The sequence below is a fragment of the Malaclemys terrapin genome, chromosome 7, assembly GCF_027887155.1.
Source record: "Malaclemys terrapin pileata isolate rMalTer1 chromosome 7, rMalTer1.hap1, whole genome shotgun sequence".
Classification (NCBI taxonomy): Eukaryota; Metazoa; Chordata; order Testudines; family Emydidae; genus Malaclemys; species Malaclemys terrapin.
Genome location: NC_071511.1, coordinates 72,745,668 through 72,769,244, shown reverse-complemented (window position 1 = coordinate 72,769,244; position 23,577 = coordinate 72,745,668). Strand labels below are relative to the sequence as shown.

The 23,577-nt window shown below is 41.6% G+C and overlaps 1 protein-coding gene across 2 annotated transcripts in view; it reads right to left on the bottom strand.

The window, feature by feature from the left end:
- Positions 1-23,577, bottom strand: part of NRG3 (neuregulin 3) — an 871,038-nt gene that overhangs the window by 192,655 nt on the left and 654,806 nt on the right. For both annotated transcript variants that reach the window (XM_054036194.1, XM_054036195.1), the window contains exon 3: positions 19,747-19,820. In XM_054036194.1, the coding sequence (XP_053892169.1) occupies positions 19,747-19,820 (74 nt within the window). The remainder of the gene's footprint in view (positions 1-19,746; positions 19,821-23,577) is intronic.

Genomic DNA, 23,577 nt, shown 5'->3' with positions numbered 1-23,577 from the left:
GGTACTGGAATGAGACCATCCACAAACCCATTTCAACTAAGTCACCAAACAACCCATTTCCTTGGACTTTGCATTTGGGGGAGGATTTGCTTGTTATGAATAGGAAATTAATAGTGAGTTTTTGAATGTGTTAGTGTAATATATTGGTATATAGCACTTTTCATTTACAGATCTCCTATGAGGGATTGCACGTCCCCAGGCAGTGTTCATATTATGGTCAACAACTAGCAGATCACCTGAACCAATAGAGAAGGAGGCCAGCAAATCTCTAGCTTGCAAAGGGGTCCACCCAAAAAGCTCCTGACTGGGGGAGATATCCAGCCCCACCAATTGGCTGAGAAGCTTTACTTAAACCATAAAGAGGCAGAGGAAGTTGTGCAAGCAACGAGGTGAATCCTTGGCTGGTCACTACTATGGACCCTGCCTACTATGGACCCTCCCTACTTGCCTCGCTACTGAGCACTGTCTCCCAGCCAATTCCTGTTCTCCTTATCCCAGACCCCCGTCTGTTCCCAGTTGCTGCTTTCCTGCCTCAATCCAGGTTCCTGCTCCTATGCCCGACCCCTTATGCTGACTCCAGCTTCGACCCTTGGCTTGACTCCTGCCTCTGTCTCCAGCTTTGATCTTTGGTTTGGCACCTGACTCTGACCCTGGCTCTGGCTCCAATTCCAGGCTCCTGCCTCTAACCATTAGGCATGACGGCCCACACCCCAGTGCCAACATCTCCAACCATTTTATACATAAGAATTAATTAAACTCCTGTGAAATTCATAAGTATAATGTCTCTTTTAAAAATGGGTAAACAGACACAAAGAGATTAAAGGACTTGCCCAAAGTTCTGTAATAAGCCAGTGGCAGAACCAGGAACAAAATTTAGTCAAACTAATGTCAATTAGTTTTTCCATCAACATCACTTTTGTTATGTGATTTTTGGCAATCCTGCGCATGCGCCGCTCCGTCTTTCAGCGGCATTTCGGCGCATGCGCGGGGCCGCCGAAGGACATGCACCTTTTTTCTCCACCGCTCCTCCTCGGCAGCAACCCTGGCTATGCCACTGGGTAAAGTAGAGGTTCTACTGTAGATATATAATAGGTACACTTGAATAGTTCTGTTTGAAAGATGTTTCCCATTCCGTAGATATTCCATAGCTTAAAAATGTGAAAAAGGATGGTCTTGTGGTTAGAACGCTAGACTGAGACAGAGACAATCTGGATTGTCTTCTTATGTGACCTGGAGCAAGTTGCCTAACTTTTCTGTGTCTCAGTTTCCCTCCATAAAATAATATTTTCCTTCTCCTAACCTTTCTTTCCTCAACTAGTTAGATGGTAAACTCTTCAGGGCAGGGACTGTCTCTTAATAGAGTCTTGATCTCAACTGGGACGTCTAGCTGCAGTGTAATACAACTAATAATAATTTAAACAAAGGAAGTTAGTGCACATTTTGGAAGATTTTATTCCTGGCATATATTAAAATATTTTTGTCACAAAAATATCTATTAACATGTCAGTGACAGTGGTACTATCAAACTGAGACCATATTTTATTAAACTTAATTTCAGTTTTCCCAATCACCCTGATATCTGCTGGGAGAGCAATACAGCTGTGGACAGACAATCCAGGAAGTTTTTGGAAAGTGTAGGGGACAATTTCCTGGTGCAAGTGCTGGAGGAACCAACTAAGGGCAGAGCTTTTCTTGACCTGCTGCTCACAGAAAGGGAAGAATTAGTAGGGGAAGCAAAAGTGGATAGGAACCTGGGAGGCAGTGACCATGAGATGGTTGAGTTCAGGATCCTGACACAAGGAAGAAAGGAGAGCATCAGAATACAGACCCTGGACTTCAGAAAAGCAGACTTGTACTCCCTCAGGGAACTGACGGGCAGGATCCCCTGGGAGAATAACATGAGGAGGAAAGGAGTCCAGGAGAGCTGGCTGTATTTTAAAGAATCCTTATTGAGGTTGCAGGAACAAACCATCCCGATATGTAGAAAGAACAGTCAGGGCCGGCTCCAGGTTTTCTGCCCCCCCCAAGCGGGAAAAAAAAAAAAAAGAGCGTCGGCAATTCGGTGGCAGGTCCTTCGCTCCAAGAGGGACTGAGGGACCCGCCGCTGGATTGCCACCGAAGATCTGGACGTGCCGCCCCAATAGCAGCCGGCGTGCCACCCCTTGGTATTGGCTGCTCCAAGCACCTGCTTCTTTAGCTGGTGCCTGGAGCCGGCCCTGAGAATAGTAAATATGGCAGGCGACCAGCTTGGCTTAATAGTGAAATCCTTGCTGATCTTCAACACAAAAGAGAAGCTTACAAGAAGTGGAAGATTGGACAAATGACTAGGGAGGAGTTAAAAATATTGCTCGGGCATGCAGGAGTGAAATCAGGAAGGCCAAATCACACTTGGAGTTGCAGCTAGCAAGGGATGTGAAGAGTAACAATAAGGGTTTCTACAGGTATGTTAGCAACAAGAAGAAAGTCAAGGAAAGTGTGGGCCCCTTACTGAATGAGGGAGGCAACCTAGTGACCGAGGATGTGGAAAAAGCTAATGTACTCAATGATTTTTTGCCTCAGGAACACATGACTTATGAGGAGAGGCTGGGGGAACTGGGCTTATTTAGTCAGCAGAAGAGAAGAATGAGGGGGGGATTTGATAGCTGCTTTCAACTACCTAAAAGGGGGTTCCAAAGAGGATGGATCTAGACTGTTCTCAGTGGTAGCAGATGACAGAACAAGGAGTAATGGTCTCAAGTTGGAGTGGGGGAAGTTTAGGTTGGCTATTAGGAAAAACTTTATCACGAGGAGGGTGGTGAAGCACTGGAATGAGTTACTTAGGGAGGTGTGGAATCTCCTTCCTTAGATGTTTTTAAGGTCAGGCTTGACAAAGCCCTGACTGGGATGATTTAATTGGGGATTGATCCTTCTTTGAGCAGGGGGTTGGACTAGATGACCTCCTGAGGTCCCTTCCAACCCTGATATTCTATGTGTTGTGGTATTTTTTCTGAATACAAATGTCAATCTCCAAGCCCAATAACCTCTTCCTACTGCGCACTGAATCGTCAGTAGAATTTAGATAATGGCATACAGAGTACACTTACAAAGTTTGCAGATGATACCAAGCTGGGAGGGGTTGCAAGTGCTTTGGCGGACAGGATTAAAATTCAAAACGATCTGGACAAATCGCCACTTCGGAAGGAACAATCAATTGCACACATACAAAGTGGGTAATGACTGCCTAGGAAGGATTACTGTGGATTTCTTCCTTCCGAAGTGGCGTACTTCACATTTGTCCATATTGAATTTCATCCTATTTGTTTCAGACCATTTCTCCAGTTTTAGTTTATGATGAAGGGGGAAGGGGTAAATTATAAAGTGGAGAGAGAGAGAAAGGGAAAGAGTTGCTACCAAAACAACAGAGCATGAAACAGGCTTAGCCTTTTTCTCATCCTGATGGAGCTAAGGTGACTCCCCCACACACATACACACACACACAAAGGGCTGAGGGAGGGGGAGGGTACTGAAGAATGGAGTGAGCTACATTAAAAAAAGAAATAAACAACAATGACAGATGGAGTTTGGCCAATATGATTAGTAGGTTGCATTTCTTCTCATATAAAGCTATTAAACAAACTACCAAGGGCAAGACAGCCACTGCTCTTAATGGACCATTTATAGGAGTATAAACCCCCCTTACGCCCCTGCTCAGATTGTGCTATTGGCTGCAGTAGGAAGAATGGGGGCTATTTACTGAATTCCCCCAACTGAAAGCAAGTAGATGGGGAGAGGGGAGGGAGTGAGAGAAGTCCTGGTGCCTCCCATTCCACTCATAGCTCAGGTGGGAGTAAGCTGCTGCATGAAAAGGGATGATGTAATTTACTCCTCCCCCCAAAGCAATGGGGGAGCTGGGGAGGAACGGTTTGTCGCTGAGTCACAATTTTTTCTTTGGTATGCTCCTGGGACAATGCAGCTATATGCTGCCTCTTACTCCTCTTATCTAGCCCTCAAGCAGTGGTCCTCAAATCTATAGCAAAAGCATTTATCAAAAAATGAGCATTAAATTCATGCAGTGAAACTCTAACCCCAAGTCAGTCAGTGACAAGTCTCCCACTGAGTTCACTAAGGCCAGGAATTCACTTGTGATCGTCTGGATGCATGGAGAAGTATTTTGTAAATGGCCACTGGAGAGGCATTTTGAACATAGCTGCTTTCCATCACATGTTGCTACATTATACCATTATGAAAGCCCTGAGCATATGATGTCTGAAAATGCCTTAAGGAATCTCAGAACTTTTCCTTCTCCCTTTACAGACAACTAATTACATCAATGAGGTAATTGATTTTCATAATAATGCTGATATCTAATGATTTCAATAAGATTATCATCCTAGAAAGCTGGAAATATGTATACATTGAACCTAAAGTACTGTTTATTCATAATAGCAAAGAGCACTTCTTATATTAAAATTGTATTATGCAATTATTCCAGGATTTTCTTAATGAACAGAAGTTATTGAGATGAAATGAATGAACATCTAACATAAGCCTCATGTGATGTAAGCAGACTAATAACATAAATTGCCTTAATAAGCATCTTTGTAGCAACAAATGGTCTTAATATGAAGAGTAAACCTTAAGTTGGAAGTGCAGAGACTTGTAAAATGTTGTTCTAGCTCTGATTCAGTGCGCTGCTCATAGGATTGTTTGTGAAATTTGGAGAGCACTTTGCCTCTCCTGCTTGGGCAGCTGAAATAAGGTTTGATAATAAAGCAATAGTTATCATGGGCCTGAATCTCCACCTTTGCCCTGAGTAGTCATGTACATCAGAGCAGAATGGGTGTAAAATGCTCCCATTCTGATTTTGTAAGGCACTGCCCTCTGTACAGGATTGTCTGCCCCTTCAAGGATCAGGAGGCCTGGGGCCAGTCAACCCTCCTCAGCTATCAGACCCAGCTGGGAAGGGGTCAGTTGTTCCCTATAAAGGACTGAGAGCGCTCAGCTAAAAGAGCTGCAGATGGGAGATGGGCTCCTTCAGTAATCCCTAACGCAGATGGATTGCAAGGAAGGATACATCCTCATTTCTGCACATGAGAGAGGCAAGAGGAAAAGCCTTGAGAGCGGTAATCCAACCTGATCAGAGAACTGTGCCCCCTTTCTTTCCATAGTCTTTTGCCTAAGTTTTATGTACGAAGAGTAAAACTGTGCCTGGAAGGAGACTTGGGTATGGCAGTGGGTCCTTCCCAAGAAGGCAGGATATTTAACCGGAGTGAGGGAAAACCAGCAGTACCTAGCCTGGCGCCACAATGGCTAGACAGCACTGCTACACACCCACTTTGGACTAGTATAAACGACTGCAAAAGAGCAGTATGACAGAGTTTTGGGCCCTATATCTTTATAGTTTACCCGAAGACTCTTAACTCTTCCTACAAACACAAGACAATGTTTAAAAAGTCTGAAAAGTTACCCAACCTTTGTCAAGGGACAAGAGAGAGGCTGGGAATGGGTGACAGGGAATGGATCTCTTGATGATTACCTGTTCTGTTCATTCCCTCTGGGGGACCTGGCATTGGCCACTGTTGGAAGACAGAATAGTGGGTTAGATGGACCTTTGATCTGACCCAGTATGGCAGTTCTTATGAGAGACTGGACTTGCCTAACTCTCCCCATTTTGGTTAGAGTTTTAGGTCCAAACTCGACTTTCACTTCCTACAGTGCAGTCTCACTGAGGTCAATGGGAATGTGCTGGGGTAACTGGGAGGAGTGTTTGGCTCTCAGGCTTTTGCTGAGTTTCTCTAGCACTTCAGTCAAATCTTTGCTGTTCCAGCTGAGTTATTAAAATTATCTTAGTTGGCCTTTTATTCACTGTGATTGTCATTCTTACTCCTGAGATGGGAACCTGGTTGGCTGCTGTCTCGTCCTTTCCCTGGCTACTCAGTGGGTTCGCGATCTTGATCACCACCCAACTGTAAGATGGTTATTGGAGGCTTCCAGCACTTACTATTCAGGGGAGAGAATTTTCAAAACCTGTGTGTAACACCTTTAAGGAAGTCACATTGAAATGCCAGATTTTGACCAGATGTACAAGTGGAACATAGTGCAAGGAATTTCTTGTCGCTTGTGCTGAGGCTGGCCAGAATCTTGTTCGGGAGTTTGTAGTTCTTGCTCCTGGCTAGCTGCCTAAAGATAGGTAAGGAGGATCAGTCTGAAGACTGGATCATGCCTCTGGCCCTCCTCCACACTGGCCAGCAGAGCTGGCTAGGCATGGAACGGGTAAAATACTCCATCAGCTCAAAGGGTGGTGGAGCTACCATTGCCATAGATGAAATAGGAGAGGGAACTTTCACTACCCCAAAGAAGAGGAGGAACTGTAGGGGACTGTTTCTTAGTGAAAGCAGGGATAGGAGGGGGAACTCTCCCTCTGCTTTTACCAGAGGAGGAGGAATCGTGTTCACCTCCCATTACTTTAAACACTAGCTACCACTTGTGTGGGTGATGTCTGGAAGTTTCCTGACAGCTCCAGCTACAATGCAGACAGCAATGTGCCCCCCCCTTCCCTCCCCGCCTGCATGCTGGAGGACAATGAACAATCAGAAACCAACAATTAAAAACATGCTTGATGGCAAGCTACATTTTTTTAGTGATATGTTTATTCCATTTATCTCTTTTCTGATGTTTCTAGTGATGATGTGATGAAAGAATCTTAGCCACAATCTGAATCATAAATATATTACAAGTGTTATCATCACTGTTCATATTTACCTAATTGCTTGCTTCTATGGAGTCTCTTTTTCCTCTATTTTGACTTGACTTGACCATAGCTACTATCTTTTTCTTCATAATTTTCCTCATTTACATATTTAAAACAGTGATTAATCAGTTAGTCCACATAAAACTCTGAGGCCTATAAGTATTATTAAAGTCTGCAAAATACTTTGAAATTGTAAATAGAAAACATATCTCTGCCTTCCATACATGTAAAGTACATAAATTTAATAAACGTATTTTAAGGTGATCCATAGCATGTGAAGTTGAGACACCTATCAAGTAATTCAAAATATGTGGTTCTGGTGACTGAGTGGGACAGTCTGATATTGTCACAACTGCATACTAGGTGGATTGATATTAGCATGGTTCAGAAACAAACAGTGGATCTGTAATGGTACAATTGCCACCACTGCAGTGGGGTATTACCAGTCTTCGAATGCTTTAGCATTGCGACAATCAGCGCGATGACTGCTTTGCCCAATATCATTTGATTTCTAGGTCTCAGTAACAAAAGAATTTCAACCACTCTAATTTACTTTAGTTTTCTACTTTGCTTTTTGTGTCTAAAAAAAATAAAAGCATAGCACTTAATAACATTCCATACAAAGACAGAAAAATGCAATGCATAACCCTACCCGATCCATATCCACATACACTCCCCATCTCCAAACATTCCATTTAGATAACTATAAGTAGTTGAATTTCTCTTTATAGGGAAAGGTCAATGCCGCTAACACTTTCAAATTTTTCTTTTTTCTAGAATCTTGGAGTAGACAATGCTGCACTGCTGGCAGCGGTGTCAATATTGGAGTCCAAATCACGTTTATAGCTGACTCATTACAGTTTCATTTAGAGAAATGCTAGCATGTAAGTATTCTCAGGAAGCAGTCTGGTTAGAAGGCCTGATCATCAGTCATGCTAAAAATAAACTCAGAATGAAGTGTATTTGGAAAACATCTGAAGCACTACAATGCAGTCTTAACCAGAATCAATGTCTTTAATGATAAACCACAGGGCCTGATTCAATGAGGTACTTAAGCACGTGCTTATCTTTATGTCCACTTTTAAGGGTGGGCCAACCAAGATAAGAAATGGCCATAACTAAAAAGTATTGACTAAATGTTTTTCTTCAAACTAATTAGCCAAGAGATTATCCTTTATGTCAGTCTAAAATTCTGCTAAGTAGCTCTCTGGTGTCAGCAGAGATCTCTCCATCCCCGAAGCAATGGTCTAAAGAATAGAATGAATAAGCAACAGTCTAAAGAACAGAGCTTTTGTTCCCTGGCTCCCAAATTTTTATTCACTGGTCAAATTGCCAAACAAGCTTAATAATGATAAATAATCATTAGTATACTTTCACACACCTACAGCAGTTTCCATCTGAAGACCCCAAGGTGCTACAAACATTGATGAATGAAGCCTCAAAGTACCTTTCTGAAGTACAGAAGCATGAACATTCCAGTTTTACAGCCAGGGAAACAACGGCACAAAATCATCTAGACACCTAACACCCATTGAAATCAATGAATGATAGATACCTACGTGCTTCTGAAAATCCCAACAGGTGCCTATATACCTTTAAAAATCTGGCCCACAAATATCATGGTCTAATTGAAATCAATGGCAAAACTCCAATTGACTTCAGTGGGATCAGGATTTCTACAAGGTCCAGGAATGGAACCCAGATTTCCTGAACCCCAATACCTTAGTCTCACTACTGTTGCATCCCATCCAACTTTTCTGTCTTCTTGACTTTTCATCTTAATCTTTTTACTAAACTCTTCTCTGATTGCATGCAAAATACTGGTGGACGGCATTTACAGTGCTTGATGCTCGTTGTCCTGGTAAAAGTGGATGCTGTGGAGCTTTGACAAGTTCAAAGCAAATTATAAGGAATTCCTCTTCTTCTCCTCAGTGCTATTTCTATTCTTTTAGTCCAAGCTCTGCTATGCTACCATTCATTGACAGAACTGGCACATACCTTCCAAAGGAGTCCAGGCTAATCTATAATCATCAGGCATTCTCCCCACAAAGCATAAATGATATTGTATAGCTCATCACTGATCGGATTAAAGTGATTCCAAACAGCCGATGTGCCATCTGTGAAGTGAGCTTATTGATTCCGAAGACACATGGTGCTTGGTCCTGCGTTTCACCACAGAAACCAACTGGAGCAGGATCAAGGTGGTGATAATCTAGCAATATTAAAATGGAAACGTCACTAGCATGGCCAGAATAAGTTTAGAGAATTTCGTAGTTTGACTTTCAAGGATCAGTAATTTTTATACCTCCTTATAGGCTACTTCCATGGGTGGTATTATCACTTTGTCTGTTTGTTAAATATCAGAGAGCTTCATCACTTGTGTGGCACTCTCTACTGCTAGTACTGTGAGCCTTGTCATAATCATCCAGAGGCTTGGATTCATTCATTTTCATGGCATAGTCATCACCATCCTTTCTGCACAACGCTGTCACTATGCATCAGAATGTCAGTTAATTTGGCTTTTTTCTTGCCAGTGTTGCTAGAGGATTTCTGGAAACTTTCAGAAGGATGGACTAAAATTTGAGTCATTAATGGCTATCTGTTGGCCATTGTTATCCCAACATAACTGCACAAGGTGCCAGACAGAATGATTGTAAATTGATGCTTCCTGAGAAAATGAAGCCATTCCATTCCCTCCATTTACTCAGTATGCTCAATACTAAGGCTTATTATGAAAGCACATGACAAGAAAGTGAAACATGCTGGCTTTTTCCTGAGTAATTTTAATGCAATGCCTGAGAAGACAGACCAGTGACTCAGTACACAGACTAGTTTTGTTGATATTATCATTGTTATTGAAACTAATTGCATGCCCCAAAACTTTAAGCACTATCATCACCAAAGTTCGTTGTCTGAATTTCCTTCTTGGATTTTTCCAAGAGACTGCACCCAAATCTTATGGTAGAAAAAACAGCATCTGATCTCTACAGGTGAATTTGCAGATCCAGGTTTGTCCCTGATCCCTTGTCAATATGATCAAACACAATCTAAAACCAAAACAAGACCCAAAATCTGACATCAGACCTGATGGATGAGAGACTACCATTACTGTGAGATCTAGCACCTATTTATTGATAATTGACCCCTGGGTCACTGAGACTCTGTTGGGTTATTACTGGCATAGCTTTTAGAAGGTAGCTGGAATCAAAAGAAGACAACATACTATGTTTAATATCTAAATTCAATGGGCTGCATTCCAATATCTGGTATCGGTTAGAAATAAGAGAGACTTGTAGGCTTTCTTCCAGGTATTCATCCTCTCACTGGCTAAGATGCTGTAATATCACAACACCTTTGTGAAATCAATGCCATCTCAGTCAATACTGAAGCCTTTACTCTCTCAAGAGACTTGTATAAATCATAGAGATAAAGCAAAATGGCAGTGCCATTCAGGCAGTTGAGTGGCTAATCTATAGATTAAGACAGAAACTGATGTAACAAATGTGGATAACACTCTTCAGCTTAATCACTTTGGACAATGTGCTTTTTGCAATATCCCAAAATACCATCTCCAGTTGACCCATTTTACTCATCTGTTTCCCTGAGCATCAAGAATTATGGCTGCTGCAGTGCTGAACTTTCCTGCTTTGAGGCCTGTAAATGTGATCTGACATGTTACAGAAACAATTTCACCTTGTCCAGCCAAGCAGAATCAGAGAAGGGTTTACTAGGAAGTGACTAGGAGAGTGACATTGATAGTAAAATACCATGTTATACATGTATGTATGATCAGAAGTTAGAGTAGTTACTTCCAGAAAGGACCATCATACAAACATAACTGGTTCCCAAATTTCACAGAAGTTATGCTTCCTGCTGTGATTAATATTCACTATCTTTCTCAGAAACAAAGTGGAGTGGGCAAAAGTAGAATCAGAAAAATTGTGAATTTGTTTTCAAAACTTCATGGAGGAAAAGCAGCATTACAAAACCTCAGTACTTCTAAAGGTCTTTCTAGTTACCAAAACACTGTACTGAACTGCCTCTTTATTCAGATTGAAATCAACAGGAGTACTTTGTGGGAGTAAATGCTCACCAGTGTGAGTAAGTGTTTCACAACTGGCTACCTTATGTAATATTGCACCATCTATTTATTCATAGCCATCTGTTGTGATCATTGTATAATGAACAGTAGACATGTCTCTCTGTAGTTACAGGGGGAAAAAATCCTTTAAATGAAGGTACACAACAAGGAAAGCAATATAAAGTTCCAGAGATTCTTTAGCTAGATGCAGGTCCCAAATCCCTTTACAAGCTGCCAACAAACAGAAAGTAGTTTGGTCTGAGAGCCCACATCTTTCCTTACAGCTGATTTTTTCCCGGCCTTCTATTGTCTATGGCTTATAAGAAGATTTATTGATTAAAGTTTCTCTTCACTTGCTGGCTGGAATTTGTACAGTTTGATTTCTCCATTCTGCTTGCTTGCGGGGATTTATATACAACTAAAAGTCTCAAAGCTCCTTACTTCCATTGCTGTCCTTGCTCAGACTGGCCTCTCTATGGAATAATCAGTTTTAAAAAGGAAAGCTGGGGAAACAGATTTCTCTCTGCTCCCCAAAAGTATGTTCTCTCCCCCAAGTCTTTTTTTTCCATGGTCTTCCACTGACATGCAGTCTTCATTAGCTGCAAGCCTGACAGAATGCCTGTGATGGGGGGTGGGGACGCGCACGGAGAGAGAGAGAGACTGGACAAACCGCTTCTTTTACTTATATATGACTCCCTCATAATGAAAAGAAAATAGAAAACAACTCTTGGGGTACCGAGCTTCACACTATCCTATCTGCCAGGATAGAGGGAAGATAGAAAAGGGGGGGGGGGAATCCTTTCAAAGTTTTTAAAAGACTTAGTGACAAATTCCAATCTAGTGTGATCTGGTGGCAGTTTGCATAGGTTGCCAACTTTCTAATTGCACAAAACCGAACACCCTTGCCCCGCCCCTTCTCTGAGGCCCTGCCCCTTTTCAGATGCCCTCACCTCCCCCCGCTCACGCCACACACACCCTCTGTTGCTCACTCTCCCCCACCCTCACTCACTCACTTATTTTCACTGGGCTGGGGCAGGGGTGCAAGAGGAAGTGAGGGCTCTGACTGGGGGCGTGGGCTCCGGGTTGGGGCCAGAAATGAAGGGTTCAGGGTGCAGGAGGGGACTCCAGCTTGGGGCAGGGGACTGGGGTGTGGGCTCTGAGGTGGGGCAAGGGATGAGAGGTTTGGGGTGCAGCAGGGGCTCCGGGCTGGGGGATGGAGCTAAGGGCTTTGGAGTATGGGAGGGGGCTCTGGACTGAGGCAGGGAGTTGAGGTGTGTGTGTGCGGGGTTTGGGTGCAGGAGGGGATTCCGAGCTGGGGCAGGGGGTTGGGGTGTGGGAGGTTGTGCGGGCTCTGGGAGGGAGTTTGAGTGTGTGAAGGGGCTCAGGGCTGGGGCAAGGGGTTAGGGTGTGGGAAGGGGTGCAGAGAGCAGGTTCCGGGTGGCACTTACCACTTACCAGAAGTAGCAACCTATCTCTCTGGCTGTTAGGCAGAGGGGTGGCCAGATGGCTCTGCGTGGTGCGTGTTGCCTCCGCCTGCAGGTGCCGCCCCCACAGCTTCCATTAGCTGTGGTTCCTGGCCAATGGGAGCTACGGAGCCGGCATGTGGGCGGCGGTAGTGAACCGAGCCCCCCCCCCCCCGGCCATCTCTCTGCTTAGGAGCCAGAGGACGTCGCCACTTCCGGGAGCCACACGGAGCCAGGTAGGAAGACTGCCAGGCACACCAACTGGACTTTTAACGTCCCCGCTGACTGGAGCCGCCAGGGTCCCTTTTCAACTGGACGTTCCGGTTGAAAACCAGACACCTGGTAACCCTAAGTGTGCACTGGTTTCAATCTGGATTGGGTCCTTCAGTCTCCTTGGGTCATCAGAGTAACTATCTACACATACTGTAATGTGCTCTTGTGATTATGGTAGAATTTCATACCTGGATATAACTTTCTTAAAGCTAATCACTGCATAAGTGATTTTAAAACAACCATCATCACCACACTGGGGATTTTTGAAGGAAGGAGAGAGAATTATAGAAATGCCTTTTGCCTTATTGCTGACTTTTCAAAATGTTTTATTTGTTATAGTCACACGTTTTGCTTAGATTAGCCAATTAATTCAGATTCTGCTAGCACATGTAGATGCAAAATGTGGGGAAGAGAATAAGAAGGCTTCCCCTTCAATTCCATGATCTGTATAAGGGCCTGCAAGATTGTAACCTGCAGTCAATAGGTAGTTCCTTCCCTAGTCCCCCAGTGGTGCAAGACACCTTAGTGGGTGCAGGGATGAAGCAGGACCCTGGCACACCCCATACACCACTAGTCAAACTGGCCAACTACATGATGGAGAGGTAAGCTGCACTTCACACCGGGTGTTGTTGCAGGTGTACACGCACTCCACTCCTAGAAGCTCCAAGAGTCTTTCTGCCCACTTGTCTTTCCTCAGGGTTCGTGTAACTCTTTGCTAAGGGATATGCCTAAATGCAGTGTCTAGCCGGTAATGTATAAGAACTTTTAGATAAAATCCAACATACTTGATTCAATCAATACTTTTATTCAGTCTCATACATATTCCATGCAGCAGCACTGTTCAAAACATTTGCAACAAATCTAAAACTTGTGCCAGAGCTACTGGAAGATTTGCTGACATTTTCTATCCTTTCATGTGAACCTGGCATGATTTATAGTTTCAGGTTTTCAGCTGAGCTTGAGGGTTTGTTCAAACCTGAAATTCAAAATGAAGAGCAGATGTAAATCCCTGTGATCCAAAACCAAAGGAAATGTTTGGCACAAAAATGAAGCCAGACAGTCTCTGTCTCTCCATCCATGGTTTGGGAACTGATGATGAAAATGAAAGAAAAGACCTGCTTATACATAAAAGTAATAAAAGAGGCTTGATCTTAATGGTATTTGGAAACTGTTCTCTCACTAGCTTTTTCACTTTCAGACTTGAGAAGCATGATAGTAATTTAAATTTTTTACCCTGCACATTAGTTAGGTGCACATCACCATAACCTTGTTTTGTGCTTGATGATGCTGACAGAAAAATCACCAAATGACACCTATAATGCATCGTCAGCTATGCTGTATTCAGTGTTACATAAGAGCTAGGTGTTATTAGCTATCCTGTTAGAGTCTCAATTAGCTTACCTCCAAAACTGTAAAATTATAAGATCCAAATACTTTTTAATTTCACTTTAAAGCAATTGAGGAACAATTTGGCTACCTGAGCTGAAAGACTATTGATCCTGAATTCCTCTCTCCTCTCCTGAGAAGGCAGCATAGTTATGATTTCCCCTTAACTCTCTTGGGCCTTGGCTTTTCAATATATCCTGTCATATCCTGGTTATAGTGTTTCAGCACACGGCTGGTACATCATATTAAATGCTTGTTCTTGTGGTAATACAGTTCTGGAGCCTTACAATTCCACCTCTTCAGCAGCAAAGCTCCTGTTTTGCAGAAAAGTCTACTGAGTTCCTGTCTGAAAAGAGTCTCCTTTCCCACAAGGAAGGTGAAATTGTAAAGCTCCAGGACAGCCTCAGTGTGAAAGCACCTCGGCCCAGATTTTTAAAGGTATGTAGATATTGCTGTGTTCTGTTGATAGAATTTAGACTCCAAAGCAGCTAAATCCTTTTTGAAAATAAGATTTAGGTTCCAAAATCAGTTAGGCATTGCGACACTGAGCACAGGAATGGCTAAATACCTTTAAAATCTGGGCCCTTGTCTTATGTTTTATTACATGCATCATGGGAATTTTATCATGAGGATCAAGAAAATGTGTCTCCCACTTCCCTTTTGGATTTCCTCTCTTTCCACCCCCACCCTTAAAAATAAAAGCAAAACAAAATAAATACCCACAACTTCCTCGTTGTCTTGTGATGCAATACCTTTAAAAATGGAGGAGGAAGGAGAACACTATCTTTATATGGAGTTTTACACGGAACTAGATGACGAGAACAGGGGATAATACTTATAAGTCTATAGGGAGAACTGGCAACCCAATGCTCAATGTTGCACTTCCATGTGATGTGCCTTTTCTTGCCTGTTGTCAAATTCAGTAAAATCTCTAAAGTGATTCTACTTCTTTTTTTCCACATACCCGATCAGGATTTCTTTTTTAATACACACAGTTTGCTCCTGGGGCCCTCTCATTGCTTTGCACGGCTGATTTGTGATGCCTGTCATGTACCCTAGGGGCACTCCATTTATATAACCCTACAAGTTATTGCTAACAGAAATGTCAGGCCCACTTGCCCCATATCAGCAAATCTAATCTTGTCCTTTCATTTCAAGGACTTCACCTGATCATTTTGGGTCAATGCAGCTCCTACTTCTAATCCTACTGGCCTCTGGGACACAAACATTTGATAACACAGGTTTTATGGTTAACCCATTTCACCTCAGTGACCACTGAGAATTTTACTTTATGATCTTAAGTGTGGTGTGGCATTAGTCTTGAAAATGACATTGATTTGGCCAAAGAAAATGACTAACTCCAGATAAACTTTGTGTACAGCTGATCTGAGGACTCATTTTGTGGACAGTAAGGCTCTGATCCTATAAACAGATGGCATTTTTTCTATAATGTAATTACCCCAGAAGTGATTAAAACCCTTCCCTTCAGAGATGGCCCCAGGTCACAAAATTCAGCTCTGGATGCAGATCTCAAACCAAAATTTTGGCCCGAGGTTTTGTTCAGCCCATTCCCAAAAGTAGATGCGAGCATGGAGTTCAGATACCCATATCTCTCCATCCCTCCCTCCCGTTTACCTTATACTTACTTCTTCCCACACTCTCCTGTCCCACATCTGCGCCCTCCCTACATTCTTCATACATCCCTTCACTTTCCTCTCACAGTCTCCTACTCACATTCTCCATTCAGCACCCCATATTGCCCTGGAATCGCCTTAGTTTCCCTCCTTCTCCTTGCACATCCCTACATCACTCATTGCCACTTTCTGCACCTCATACTCTCCTGTACGTTCACCATTTCTTGTTCAGCTTTTATGATAGAGCACAGGGGGAATCTTGATTCCATTCACATTGGAAATAACAGGAGATGACACCTATCTTTTCTTGGGGCAACCTCATTATCACTTGCACAAGCTGCAAGAAAATGGCAACCCAAAGCTTCAGTCCCACTGTGGGTAGTGAGAGATGGTGGCCATAGTGAATAAGAAAGCAGGAGTCCATGAGACAATTAAAAAAATAAAAGAAAATCAAATCAAAACACTGAATGTCAAAAAACTTACAAGATGTTGTGAGGATGACAATTCTGCCTCTAGCTTCCTGGTATGATATCAAAGAATGGGCATCTGGGAGTTCATTGCTTCAGCACCTTTATCTTGATGTGCTAATACCAAGATGTAGGCCATTGTAGGCTCCCTATTTCAGCAATCAGAGCTTACTGTGCTATTGTGAAGGCACAGTCTTGTGAGGTTAGTAACAGAGAACTCGAAACTTGCTGGCTTTATGTGAAAGCCTAGGTATTTGAGGGTACTGGCACAGCTTTTCTGAGTTGTTAGAGTTACTTTATAACCCAGCAATGTGCTTGGCTAGGTCAAATTATCAATTAATTCCAAGCAGTACTACCTTCACCTGCTTTCTCTCCCTACGGATAGACCTGCAAAGTGGGAGTTTCAGGTTGAGTCCAAGACAGCTGGAACATACCTTGCACCATCCAATCCCAGCTGTTAGCTGGAATAAATTGTATCATGAAGCCTTAAGACTTTATTCTATGCAACGAGCTGTCTGGTACTTTAATGCACCTGAGGTTGAAACCTTTTGCTGTCATGAACACAAGGAATCACACAAAACTGACAAAAGTTTTGCCCACTACTTGGAATAGATCTGTATTTCTATTGGACTATGTTTCTGAATATTCACTCCTTTTAGTTGTGTCTTCTTCCTTTCCCCCTCCTGAATAGGAACATATGGCAGGTCAGATTTTGGTTTATTTTGTGTAATTTTATCAAACTTGTTGTATAACATTTTTTTATACAACTTGACTTTGCTGTTGGTCCTGAATGAGCACTGCAATTCATGATTTGGGTAGGGAGGGGTTGATGTGCATAGCTTGTGACTCCTTTCCTTTCATCTCTCCTACCTCCAGCAGGAAGGAAGGGAGCAGGCTGAGGTTCTGGCTTCCAGTTGCTGGATAGACCTGAGGGCAAAAGGGCTGGGTGGGCTGGTCTTTACACCCACCCTCAGGATTATAGTCTATCAAGACCATTGGAAATACAATGCAAGCGGGCATTGTTCTTTGTTTTAAAAATTAATCACAACAAAGTGTCAAGTCTCCTAAAATGGAAATAGATCTTTATAGATTTTAAGGCAACTTTGTTACTATTCTGTCAGTGACTAGACTTTGCTTCCATCCTCTATTCTTCCATTTCTTCTACTTGTTTAGTGTCTATTGACAAATAGGGTAACCTAATGCTAATCTGGACTACAGGGCAAAGGAAGGATTAGTGTCATTGTAGTTCCACCTTTCTTATAGGCTTCCAGTAACATACCTGTTGTTAATGGTCATAAAATTAGCAATCACAGGGCCCAATCCTGGTCACACTGACTACAAAGCATAGTGCTTCCAACCCACTGTAGTCTCATTGAAGTCAGTTGGGATTGGACCCTCAGTCCTGATCTAATCAGTGTTGGTGATGACACAAAACCTCACAACTAGGGATCAAAGCCTTTTCAAAAGCAATGCTCACATCTGACAAACCAACTTAACTCTACAGCTGCTCAGCCACACAACTAAAATTTGGCAAAGTTGGGGATGTGTCAGAGCCTCAAAGGGCTAAGGAGATGTGCTTGTCAAGAAATAATGTCAAGTACCGGTACTTAGAGCTATACCCTTGGAGCTATACAAACAACAAGCATTACTGGTACTAATTAATAATAATAAACTTGTATTGCTCATTAGTCCTGCCCAGAGGGAAGAGAAATAGAAGCAAAAATACAGAATTTACTTATCAGCTAAAATAACATTTCATTATTTTCTACCAGTTAACAACAAGGAGTTAACATATTCCATACTACAGTCTTGTAAGATTTAGAACAAACACAGATATGGTCACATGCACCCCCCACCAAGTGTGCTTGTATGCACAAACACCACCAACACAAAACATTTGTCTCTATTGAACACAGATAAGGACTACACATAAATTGAATTCCAAGACTGTCTGGGAAAAATCTTTGGCTACTGATCAACCTACCACAATTTTTCTTTGGGGGTGGGAAGATGCTTAGGCTATTCAGTGGAGCTATGGCAATTCATATCAGATGAGGATCTAGCTGCTTGCTTTTTAGACAACACAGTAGTAGATTTGTGAACACAACCCATATTGAGCACAATTAAATTATCCTTCATGATCAAGAAGTATCACAAGAAGATTTCAGCAGAGATTTAAAACAGAGGACAGGCTCTGCTGGCCGCATAATTATTTGTAGTCAGTACCAACTGAAATAACAGCATCTCCCATGTTAATGGAAATAAGTATGAACAATCAACACAATGTCAAAAAACAATAGGAAAACATGCTTAAAGATCTGAGGAAACATTGGACACATTCAAAATATAAATTCTGTACAGTTTTTGGCCTAACTGCACCTTTATGAGAGTCTTTTCATTTACTTCATTGAGCTTTGAATCAAGCCTTGACTGGATTTCATTGCAATATCTCACCTCTAGCCCAGAAATACTAGACTACAGTCTCCTGATAGAACCAAGTCAAATAAGCAACACATCATCTTAATGTTACTGATTGATTTTTCTTCCCCTTGCTTTTAAAATCCATTGAAGCTGCCTGCCTGACAGCTGGTGACCCTAATGCACACAACTTAGTGGGCTAGAATCAGTCTATTCTTTGTAGACTATATGACTACAATTAAAGGGCAGGCTAAAAGAAAAGCTAGACCAAACACAAAGCAATCTATAATGTGAGCCATCAGACATACAATACTGCAGAGCAACAGGTATCTCTGGCAGCAGTCATCCAAATAGCCTTTTCGATACCTAGCAAAGGAAGAAAACAACAAAAATAACCAGCAACCACGAAAATAGAAAGAAACAAGCACCATTTAAAAAAAAATCACTCTGGAAATATATTACTTTTTCCAAGTATAAGCAAGTAATAAGGGATTGGACATGACCCTTTGTTTTATGCCTTTTTTTATTTTTCTTTAAGAAAAAGCAGCTAAGAAAATTAGATGAATAATTTGGTGCTAGTTGTTAAATGGGATCCCTTTTTAGGAAATATGCCTTGTTCTGCTACAATATTTTACATACATCCTTATTCAAACAGAATGAAAATCAGTAACAAAACAAAAAAATAAACGTGCCTGTCTGGTGCTTTTACATACAAGAGGAGGTATAATATAGTGCTACATTCTGTCCATTTTGCTCTTGGGAGGTAGAGCCTTACTCCACAAGTGAAGTACAACTTCATGTGAGCCCGGGGACACATTGTGGTAAAGACACCATATTTTTTCTAAATGTTTAATGTTGTGCTTTAAGGAATATAAAATTTTGTACTTTTCAGTTCATCTTTTTTGTTCCTTTGGAATCCTGTTGTTTTACTAGTAGCACAAAACAAAAGGGTACAAAAAATAAAGGTTAGGCTCCTCAGCTGGTGAATATAGGCACAATTCCATCAAAGTCAATGGAACTTGCCGATTTACACCAGCTGAGATTTTGATCCAATATGTTTTATTGCTATAGATCCCCCTTTTCTTTTTAAAATCACTTACAGGGGTATGTAATTTTTTCCAGCAAAAATTACCTGATCAACAAGATTTATAAGTCTTATACTAAAGGGATACCATTTTTTAAAAGCAATTGAAATTGGCCATAATAGAATCTCCAACAATAGGCAAAGGGTCATCTCTTATGGCAAGAGTTGCCTCCAGCATGTGATCAAACAATAGAAAAATATTTGACATACTTGGATCTGACAAGATTGAGTCGGTTTTCGGCAAAAATTGGTCACAGCGGACTCCTTGGTAGCCCTCTTTGCACCTGAGAAAAAGGGGATAAATGACAAACATACGCATGTGGTAGTAAAAAGTGAATTTCAAGACATCACATCAACTAGAAACATTGTTGGCAATGCTGCAAAGGACTTACATGTTTCTAATAATCGGAACCATTACAGAAGCAGCTTATTGCTGTAAATAAATCGGGTGATATAAAATAGTCTCTATTCAAGAAAGCTTCCCCTGAATAGTTCTTGATCATTTTATATCAAAAGAAAACATTTAAACATGATTTTCTTAACTCCAGTAAAAAAGCAATTATATGCAGTAAAATAAATTATTATTACATTTTTTCACAGGTTTATAGAGCCTTGGTCTTGTACCAGATGGCACATTTACAACTTCTCAGTCTTTGGGTGTCCTAATAAAGAATGAATATTTATCTAGTCATTAATTTTAAGGTCCTTTCTTGCCATGCCTAAAGGGTAGCATGTCTTTGGGCAATATTTATCTCTCACCCAACTGGAGCATGCAAGCCAAAATGTCTGCTGCCTCAACACACTTTTATTTATTTTATAGTCAGATTCTAATATTGTTATTCACACTGAATAGGTCCTTACTCCACATTAATGCCATTGACTTCAGTGTGACTATTTGTGGAATAGGTTACTATTCAATTTGAATAAGGGAATCAGAATCCTGCCTTTAATTTATTTATTAGTTGGGGCAGGGGAGGGTAATGGCAAGGACTTATAAATGACAGCAATGAGGCCTCTGCATCACCAAAGCATCTGGATGTGATGTAAACAATACACTCATCTTAGTATTGACACCTTGGCTAAGAGTAAGGAAACAGCATCTTAACTCATATGACAGCGTTCAGGAAGCAGCCTTGGCTCCTTCACAATATAACGTTTCTGCTCATGGTTCCTTAAGGAACTGCCTTTTGAAATTGGAAGTGGCATCTAAAATGCTGCTTTTAGGTTAATACATTTATGTTTCAGTGAGACAGGTACCTCCTAATATCTGAGGCTAGAATACCACATTTACAGAATATGTGAGAGTACATCTGAGCTTCAAACATTCATACCAGACTCAAACTCAATATAAATTTAGAGAATCCAAAAGAAAGTCAAAGGATATTTTTATTTCAAAGCTTCTATCTCTTTCTGAGCTACCTCAAAACCTCCCTGGACTTGTCTAGATTGGAAAATTACTATACATTACTGCACCTGAGCATGTGAGCATGGCTGTGAAGAATTGAGTTAGACGACTCAACTTTGCAATCAGTTGAGAGCAGGACAAGTCATTCCCTACTGGGACCAGGGTTTAATCCCAGTTAACTGACACGATGCTGAATACAATTTGACCTGCTTTCCACTTACCCTAGTGTCAATTAGTACAGGAAGTCCAATGGCTACTGTTATGCAGGAGGTCAGACTAGACAATCACAATGATCCCTTTTGACTTTAAAATCTAAGAATCTATTAATTGTGTCAATGATCTGGATTCTTCACAACTGTGTTCAAACATGGTAAAATTGTATAATGTAGAATGCTATTGCTGAGTCACAAATAATTGAATAATGAGCATTGTTCCTAAGAACAGAAGAGGGAGGACTCAGAGTATGTTTTTTTTTTAACCTCCAACCCCGAGGGACCATAAAGTGACTCATGTAAGAGAACAGCAGACTCTAACAACTTTACAAGCACTGCACTCTTGAACTTGTTTATTTGGCACGTCTCATATCCAAGTACCAAAATAACCCACAGAAGTGGTGCTGTTATTTTACTAGTGGCAACACATTCTATTAGCCTTTTGAAAATCATTTGTATTTGCCACTCTTACTGTCATTCTACGATAGTAAATGTAGTCATATTACCTAGTAAAAATACATATTTTATTAAACTGAAAATCTATTCTCTGAAAGTTGCAAAATTATATTTAGCATGGCCATATTCTACAAATACTCATCTCACTAGCTAGGGTGAGTCTTTGATGAGGCCCAAAGCAATGGAAACACCACCGCTCCCAGCGGGACAGAGAGGGAAATCTCAGCCAGGAGCAGCTGGAGCAAACACTGTATATACTCCTCCCACTGATTCCTCCTCACTGTCCCCTCCTGATGCCTGCAGTCTGTGGGGGTGTAAGAGAGAGGGGGAAGGTGCTCCTTCTTTCTTTTTCCCTCTTCCCACATCCCCCTTCTTCCCCATTCTGTTTGGGAAGTGGGGGAGGCTATACCTCACATTGCATTAGGGCAATGGAGCATGTCCCACCTCATTCTTGATGCTGTTGGACAGGGTTTGAGATGGACCAGCTGATTGGCTCTTGCCAGAGCAGAAGGGTGGTGGCTGGATATTGCTTCCTGTTGAGGCAGATAGCCATTTGGGGGTTTCTGTCCCAGGAATACCCTTTCCCAGTCTTATCACGTATTCTGGACATCCTGTGATTCTGGGTGGCTAGGCTGATCTCCAATCTTTCCTTTCTGGTCTGGAAAGGATTTTTCCAATATGGCAAAATTGGCAATCTGCTGTGTGGCTTTTTTTCCCCTCCATTTTCCATCCCAGAGGTCTGGTTTGGGGGTTTTATTTACATTAGCCGGAACTTTGGATGGTTACCAATATAGTTGGTAGGTTAGAAAAGGGTCCAATGGGCTTCTTGGGCCCAGACCCAGAGCACAACATTGTGGTGAGGTGGTAGGTTTCATGCAGCATGTGGCTCACCTCATCTCATGCATCCTATCTCCTGCATATTGGAGAGGAATGGGTTGGGAGCCTGGCTAGGCCTGAGGGTGTTGAAAGGGGGCATTGCCCTCATACCATCCTCATGTTGGTAGAACCCAGGGCCATTGGTGCCCAATTGAAGTCCACACTAGAACAGCAATGCTTGGTAGTTTGAGAAGGTGGTGGTGGTGAGGGCTCCCCATTAGCTAATTGTTTTAATAAAGGTGCAGCCTCCACATTTAACAACTCTCTAGTGGACATTTCTCATTGTTTCTCTGTCAGGATTAATATACAAATCCATTGGGCTCTCAGAGACAGAGAAGTGCAACACTCTCAACTTGATTGAATTTACATGGACTAGTCTATAGAATTAGCCATTTCATCTTCACTTTCTTGCACAGGTTGATATAACATATCAAATTAGTCATATATTTTCAGTACTTTCATAATTTAAAAAAAAATTTGTTCATAGGCATATCACACTGAGCATATACTAGTTTATTTAACATACATAAAACAGCCTTACAAAAAGTAAACAATATTTAAGAAGGAGTTATTAGCTGTAGCTTATGTCTTACAAATTATTTAAAATGCTTAATTTAAGATTTGTCATGTTGCAAGCTGCAATGAGACCTGATCTACTATGAATATTACACCAATCTTGAAACCTTTGCAATCAAGTTTTGTGGAATGGCAGAAAAAGTAATAACCATTTGTGGACCCACTTTATACTCTCATTTGACAGTTAGAGTAGTAAAAGATAATGAAACTTGATGATGTTGTGGCACTCTAATCCATGCTAAAACAGCCACGGTGCTTCTAAATTAGTAACTGTGCCCATCATCTTTGCTATGCCTGCACATAACACTCTTAATTGGCAGTATGACTTTAAGAAAGTGACAAATGAAAGGTTCCATTTAAAAATCACACATATGTCACATTAATAAGTTCAAATAAATCCAAATAAGCTGGCTGAATATGGCCAACAAGCTGTGGAAATGATCAACATTATATTTATGGCTGTATTTGAAAGCCATGATTAGGGAAAGAAATCTTGAAAATACTTAGATGAAATAG